The 8,387-nt window shown below is 37.8% G+C and overlaps 1 protein-coding gene across 1 annotated transcript in view; it reads left to right on the plus strand.

Moving 5' to 3' along the window:
- The window catches only part of TPK1 (thiamin pyrophosphokinase 1), a 478,721-nt gene that overhangs the window by 76,677 nt on the left and 393,657 nt on the right, over window positions 1-8,387 (plus strand). The window contains exon 2 of the mRNA XM_012650556.1: window positions 6,397-6,468. Within this exon, the coding sequence (XP_012506010.1) occupies window positions 6,397-6,468 (72 nt within the window). The remainder of the gene's footprint in view (window positions 1-6,396; window positions 6,469-8,387) is intronic.

An 8,387-nucleotide genomic window follows, 5' to 3' on the forward strand; every position in this document is an offset into this window, starting at 1 on the left:
TTAATTTCTTTCTAATTTTAGTAGAGACGGGGTCTCGCTCTTGCTCAGGCTGGTTTCGAACTCCTGAGCTCAAATGATCCGCCCACCTCGGCCTCCCAGAGAGCTAGGATTACAGGTGTGAGCCACCGCGCCTGGCCGAATTTCCTTAGTTTTTACCTGATGTTCTTTTTCTGTCCTGGGATCCCATCCAGGACACCACATTATATTTAGCTGTCTCGTCCCCTTAGGCTCCCCTTGTTTTTGGCCACCTTGGCAGTTTTGAGGAGTATTGGTAAGATGTTTTATAGGATGCTCCTCTGTTGGAATTTATCTGATATCTTTCTCCTGCTTGGACTGGAGTTATGAGTTTTGGGGAGGAAGAACACAGAGACACAGTGCTGTTTTCATCGCATTGTATTAAGGGTGCATGACTTACAACTGTCGATGTTGACCTTGATCTCCGTGCTGAAGGGTAGTGTTCACTAGATTACTGTAAAGATTTCCCCTCACTTTTCATACCATACTCTTTGCAAGAAAGTTACCATGTGTGGCAGCTATGCTCTCCCTTCTTTAGGGTGGAGGATTATATAATTTATTTGCAATTCTTCTGCCTGGGAGATTTGTCTCTTCTCCTCTGTTTATTAATCAATCAGTCAATCAGCGCGGACTCATGGAAATTTATTTTTATACTTTGGGTTGCAATCCAGTGCCACTTTATTTTTTGCTCAAATTGTTCCATTAGGCCATGGGGAGCTCTTCCAGTTGGCTGTGGTGCCACTTTGACGTAATCCTATCAATGTGAGTATTTTTGTTTGTTTTGGGGATCACTTCCTTTCTTCTGGCACTACCTGATGCTCCAGGCTCAGGTTGTATATTTCCCTCCTTAATTATAGAATCAGCCATTTCTCTAAAGAGGCACAGAGTTTTTAATTTCTTTTTTTGTGCAATAGAAGACAGGTAACTATTATATGTACAGTGAAGAGAGATGGCATGCCCCTCCCCTTTCTTAATCTCTGAATTTGCTGTTTTTAGCTAGTTGTTAACCTTCAGAGGGCCTCTTCCCTTTTTAGCCCAAGGCTGATGATTTGACTTCATTTTTATTTTCATTTCATAAACTTGAAACTTTGTACTTCAGGATTTCCATGAAGTTTGGAGCATTTTGGTTTTAATATATCCATGATGAGGGATTTTTCATCGTCCATAATTGAGCCCTTTGAAGAAGCAATTCAAGGACTTTTGACTGAACATTTCAAGGATTAAGACTAGTCTATATTTTTCTTTGTTCTTCAAATAGAGTTCATCATACATTTTATAGATAATGAAAAAGTTCTATTACTATTACACTTAACATCCTACGTGTGCCTACATTTGTCTTTGAGATTGCCTTAGGACACTTGATTAAAAAATCTGTAGTCTTTATAACATAATGAAGAAGTTCTTCATAGTCTTTTTCTTAAATCTTTGTGCATATCCCAGGAACAGCATCAATGTGACAGCTTGAGAAATCCTTGAAATAAGACTGTTGAATTTTCTTACTTCTTTGGTTTCCAACTCTGAATTTCTTGACATTTAGAGCCAGAGGCATTGTCCATAATTCAGTATTTGAAAGTGATACAGAGCTATATTGTGGTGGAATGTCGTGGTGAGATTTTCCCGTATACTATTGAGGAACCATAGTTGTTCTGTATGCTACTTTTTCTGCAACCTGCTAGGAATTAGTAATCTTGAGGGCTTTGAGTGTAAAATAAATGCCATACTGACTTTATCCAGTTATGATTCTAGAGGAGACAAGATTAGAAAAGGAACGACTATCAAATCCTATTCAAAAACTAAACTAGATTAGAAAGGACTATCAGATCCTATTACCTAAGTAATTTTATATATAGAAACAGCCTAACTTAAATGTTATGTATAGAAATAGCTGGAGTAGTTAATTCTTTATTAATAACATTAGTAAATTATAACTGTACAGTACATTTTCATGCTGCTTCATTCTTTTAAAAAATGAAATGCTTTCATGGATATTACCTTAGTCAAAATACTGGTTTAGAGGAGCAGTAATGGGGATAATAATCCTTTTCCCCTATGATCATACGGTTCTTAGAGCCACAAAAATACAGAGTTCACAAATGAAACAATTGGTTACAGAAAGCAGTTTTGTTCATTCATTTAAACATACAAGCAGTATTGTTGAATGCCTACTTTGGCAGTGTAGACCTTGTCAAAGAGAAAAGGACAGTTGGTTCATCCAAATTGTTCACTCCTTGCCATTCACATCTCATTGAGCACTTACCATGTGCCAGGCTCTGAATCTCTTATACTGACGCTCCATCCAGGTGGAACGAGTGAATGAGTTCATGTTTTCCTCCCTGCATTTTGATGCTTGCCTACTGTTCTTCAGAGTCATCTCCAATTTCTATTTTGGTCATCTTTACCTTTTTTTTTTTTTTATTTCAGCATATTATGGGGTACAGATGTTTAGGTTACGTGTGTTGCCCTTGGTCCCCACCCCCCCAAGTCCGTGGTCATCTTTACCTTAACTCAGCCTGGATCATGATCACTGCATATATTGAAATTGGGTTTCTCGCTATCGAATATGGAAACCCAAAATAACAGTGACTTCTACAAAATAGAAATGTGGGTTTTTTTGTTTTTGTGTCCCCAGTTCAGGGCTTGACAAATATTGTTTGAAAGAATAAGTGCATTGGCTAGTACTATTAAGCTTCACTACCCCCTGCTGAGACGATAGATTTTAGCCAATGAGACAAGCACCACCTGGGTTTTTGGAACTAGTATGGGGATAACAAGGTGGGATTTCTCAAAGTGTAGTCCATGGACCTCCTGCGTGGGAATAACTTGCTTGTAAAATGCAGATTCCCATGCCTCATACCCAGGGATATAATTTGATAGGCCTAGGATAGGAACCAGAAATGTACATGTCTCACAAACTCCCTTGGGTGATTTGAGAACCACTGGTAAGGAAAGAAAGAAAGAAAGAAAGGAAAGGAGAAGAAGAAACTGATTTTTGGTCTATCTTTTAATAAATTCTCATAAAGTAGTGGCAGAGGCTCTATTTCCAGCCCTGGCTTGTGAACTCATGGTAGGGCCTATTGCTTCCTAGAGAGCTTCCCAGAATTAAGCCCAAGATTAGGAAAGGGCTGAAAAGTTTATTTTTTTCCTCACATAAAAGACGTGTGGAGGCAGGTGATGAAGTGCTAGTGTGGAGGATTCGTGATGTCATCAGCTGCCCAGGCTCCTTCACGAGGTTGCCCTTGTTCCTGCCATCCAAGGTGGCTGCTAGAATTTCATTCCATGAAGCCATCAGTCCTTGCTCTGGATGGCAGGATGCAGGAAGAAAAGAAGTGGAAGAGGAAGGCCCCTCCATTTTAAGGACACCCCCCAGAAGTCACATACAAAGCTACGCACGTGTTTGGTCAGAGCTTAGTCTTATGACCACATTCTGCTGTAAGATTATCTGGGGTATGTAGATTTTTACCTCGACAGTAATGTGCCCAGTAAAAGAAAGTAACAAAAAGCAGAAAGTAAAAAAAATCAGACCAAAAAAATCCCCGAGGATTGCGTTAGTAAAGAACAGGCCATTACTGGTCTCTGCCACAATCATTCCTCCTAGAGCTGCCCAAATAAATGTCCTAGATTCCCTTTAGCTCTTGGCAAGTGATTTTGCCAATTCTCAAAACCAGCTATCATCACCATCCTATTTGTTTACACCTCCTCCTCCTCCTCCACATAATCGCTTGGAAAAGTACTAAAACTGGACACAGATCTCATGTCACATGCCTGTCAGTTAACTTCGTTTGGATTCCTGTTTTTTAAATTGTGTACTGTCAGAGCCTATAATCTGTTTCTTGTGGCAGTTGCTTTAAAATTTTCCGCATTCCACTCTAATTCCGTGTTCTCCTTTCTTTGTTTTTACTTTCTTATAAATCAATCAACCACACGCCCCCTCAGTTCTGTGTGTCTCTCTGATATGTCTTCCTGGGCCTCAGTCTTGGACCCTCTTTTTATCAGTATCAGATACTCCTGATGAGCTGCCTCCGTTTCTCTTGTTCAGTGCTGTAGGGCAGTGCCTGGACAAGAGAACTTTGTGCTCTGTAAATGCCTCTTGAAGCAATAAATGGATAATTTCCCTTCTTTCTCTTACTTCCCTCTCCCTATTTAGAATATAAGATTGTTTCTATATTTAAAATACTTTCTCTTGACCTTACTGCCTTTTCTCCCCCCATTTCTCACAGCTTTTTATATTTTACGGAGAGTGTCTCTGCCTCCATTTTAATCTCACTGTTTACTGACTCCTTGGTCACTTTACTGGCTTGAGTTTCCCTCTGTGAATTTTCAGATTTTTCTTTGAGATCCACCCACTACCCCTATTGACCCCTTCTCTTAGTTTAGTCTCTTTAGCTTCTCTGTACCATGCTGTGTTATTGACAGCATGTTCTTGGAACTACCCCCTTATTCTTTTACCTTCCTGGCTTTTCCTTCTGCCTTTCCTTTGTTGAACTCCATCTGCTTTGTAATGGTGAGGAAAGCACCAGGATTTTGCCTTCATCCTGCTATCTTTGTAATATCCCAGGCTTGCCTACCCCTTTACCTGTAAATGTTACCACTAAGTGGATGATTCCCAAATTTACATAAATTGCTCTTACTGCTTATTCCTACATAACTTTTTTTTTTTGTTTTTAAGAAAAAAGAGATAGGGTCTTGCTCTGTTGCCCAGGTTGGAGTGCAGCGGTGTCATCACAGCTCTCTGCAACCTCAATCTCCTGGGCTCAAGCCATCCTCCTGCCTCAGCCTCTCAAGTAGCTGGGACTACAGGCGCGTACCACTATGCCCAGCTAATTTTTTTAATAGAGACAAGGTCTCATTGTGTTGCCCGGGCTGGTCTTGAACTCCTAGCCTCAAGAGATCCTCCCACCTTGGCCACACCAAATGCTGGGATTACAGAAATAAGTTAATGCGCCCGGTATCCTGCATCACTCTTAAATACTTCCTGGTTGCCTCAACTTAAATTCCTCTGTCATCTTAAACATTGTTTAAAATTTCTGATGTTGGCATCAATGTCCTAGGTTCACGTCAGTAGGGTGCTGCTTCTCAAACTTTTCATCTTAGTAACCCTAATGGCTAAGTGGAGCAGCTTGCTGAGGGTTCTTTCCCTTGTCTGGAATGCCTCTTCTTTATTCTTTCCAACTTCCTTCTTTTTGTAGAAGATCAAGTTTGAAAATCTACATTTCACAAAGATTTCTAGGATGACATCAGAGGAGGCAAGAAAAGCTTCATCTTTCCCTGCTGCACCTCTTTTAATAAAAGGATTTGTTCTGTAAATTTTGAATTCAGTCAAAAGGCCACATGTAAGGACCTAGAAGGCCACATGTGGCCTTAAGGCTGGAAGTGCCCCACCCCTGCGAGACCTTATTGACTTCCCAGCCTTTGAACTCTGGCCACACTCATTTATATACATATCTGGCACTCCTCATGTACTTCTGTTGTATTGTCGAATAAATCATTTTTATTACGAATGTCTTATCTCACAGATCGCCTGTAAGCGTATTCCTCTTTCTACTCCCAGTGCCTGGTATGTATCTGGCACTTAATAATGTTTGCTATGGATGATGGCAGAGCCTTTTCATTTCCTTATCATGTGCCATTTCTAACAGATTGCTTTAAAAAGCAATTAATTTTTCTTACCACCAAACATTTTTTTTTTTTCCTGTAAATGACATGGACAGTGTTGGGACTGAGCTGAATGACAGATTGCCTATAGCCTGATTGTATTTTGCTTTGCACTATTTCAGGTACATTATAAAAGGCATGGAATGATCATTGGAAAAGTAACTTTTCTCCATCTTTGGAGTGTCATCTAAAAAAATGGAATGAAAGAATCATAAAAAGAGCTAGTAGGATTTGGTGAAAGCACATTCAGAGTTTTGCATTGGAAAATTCAAGATAGGGTAGGGGTGGAAGGAAAGAAAGAAGAAGAGCAAACATGAATGAATGAGAATGAATGTGAAGTGTGTACCCACCAGACCACACCACTTGGGAAATAAGGTTGGGATGCTATAAAACTAGCCAGGCAGAAGAGTAGTTGTATCAAAGTAGTGGCTATGTCATAAGGATGAGAATTCATACCAAGAGCACCACCTACAAAAAGAAGCTTACCCAACTGTTTGTATGATGAGTTGTCTTTATAATAAATTCCTCAGCAATATAGGAATGGGACAGATGTGTTGAGTAAAGTAGGTCCTGTTAATATAGGATGTCTTTTAAAATTATGGTATGAGAAATTAATTGTGGTTGCAACTTAGCTCTGTGTATATTGAAAATCTGATTCCAGACTCAAATACAGGGAACAGAAACCTTAGTTCACTTACATATTTTATTTTACTTTTTGTTTTTCTATAGGGAATTTGAAGTACTGCCTGGTGATTCTTAATCAGCCTCTGGACGAATATTTTCGTCATCTTTGGAACAAAGGTAATCTTAACTAGCATTTATATTTCTTTGCTTTCTTACTTTATTTGGGACTGACTAACATGACTATTAAGTACCCTGGAAGCTAACTGAAACACACAAAAAATTAGAATTCATTATGAGGTGATTCAATTCATTATTGCTTCTCTGTTAACCTTTTTATTTCAAAATATTAAGGGGGTAGAAATGTTTTAGGTTTATATATGTGATTTCCATAGCACTGACCCCCAAGGACAGAATACTATATTTCAGAACTACTATGTGGATATTAATCTTGAATACTCAACAAATATTTGTTCAAGTGTGAATATTTTTGGCTCTAGAGATAGCAGAAGAGCATCTGCATGCCTCATTTGTCACAGCATCCAATAATAAGATATCTGCAGGGTGATCAGATCTGCAAAATTAAAAAAGAAGACATGTTGCCAGTATGTTAGAATCTCTTGGGGTGCTGAAAATAAAGTTAAGAAAGGGAGAATGTCACAGAACTAATACATATGGGAGGTTTTGTGTAAAAAACAGGCTTTATTAACTGTTTATTTGCATTATTGTTTGACTTTTATAGGATTAACTCAAGGCTAGAAAATAACATTAAATATCATTTGCTATTTTGAACTTGTACTCTTCTTCCATGAAATCTTGGGATTTTTTTCAAAGGGATAATTTTGCTGAGTTATCAATGCAAGTTTTAGGCCAAAGCAGACGGGCAGAAGAACTTGATTCTTGATATATTGATACATATTTCTGTTATTCCTGATTCCTTTTTATCATTGCAGAACTCTTTAGTATTCTCAACATTAAGGTTATGTTTCTTAGAATGCAAACCTAGTATGTTAATAAGCTCACATCTATAGACAGAGGCAGTTGTGATACTAGAAGGAATAAATCATCACAAGAGATTTTGTATGAAGAATTTTTCTTGTCCAATATCATTGCAGTGAAAAGTCTTGCTGTTCTAAATATAGCAGTCTTTAAGTTAGCCAATTTAAAATTTCACATTATATTGCCCTCAAAGTTTGAAAATTATTTAACCATTAAGTTCTTTCTTAGCACTTACTAGTAATGGGATAGTTATTTGTATGATCATAAGGACTTTTTTGTCATTGTATGTTTAGTGCCTGGTGCAAATTATAATAAATGAATGAATTTAATATGGTTTATATTGCTAATAAATACTAAATAAACTGATTAGGCACATCCTTTTTATTTGAATTTATTACATCAGGTTTTATATCATTTGGAGAGTGAGTGTGTTTTATTACAAATATTAGAAATAGACAAAATTATGATTGATACGAACTCTTGGAAACCTTGGATATTCAAAGCTACATATTAAGAAGTCTCTTATATTTTGGGGAGTTAAGGGTCCTATTTTACACATACTGGGAAATGATGGAGATTTTTGATCTGACTGAAGTTCTTCATTAGTTTTCCTGCAGTGAATTAGATTTTTTTTTAAAAAATTTCATTTTCATTTTAAATCTTTTTTAGAGACAAGGTCTCACTCTGTCTCCCAGGTTGGAGTGCAGTGGCATGATCACAGCTTGCTGTGACCCTGAACAGCTGGCCTTGAGCAATCCTCCCACCTCAGTCTCCCAAAGTGCTGCGATTACAGGCATGAGCCACTGTACCCGGGCTGAATTAGATTTGAAAAAAGTCTCATACCTGATAATCATTTGATTTGCATAACATGATCAATCTGTACATGGAAAAAACTAAAGGTGTCTGAAGTATCAGGTATACTGAAATGGCTAGTTAATTCTCATTTCCAAAATAACTTTTCTTATTCAGGTTATTGAAATGTTCTTTGATACATTACTTCTAGGATAATTCTTGGCTTTCTGGAGCCTTTAACTATTCTTATGAAGTCTTTAACCATTCTTTTTTTTTTTTCCAAAATTTTATTTTTCAAAATTTTAAAA

Source organism: Propithecus coquereli, unplaced genomic scaffold (assembly GCF_000956105.1).
Source record: "Propithecus coquereli isolate 6110/MARCELLA unplaced genomic scaffold, Pcoq_1.0 Scaffold334, whole genome shotgun sequence".
Lineage (NCBI taxonomy): Eukaryota > Metazoa > Chordata > Mammalia > Primates > Indriidae > Propithecus > Propithecus coquereli.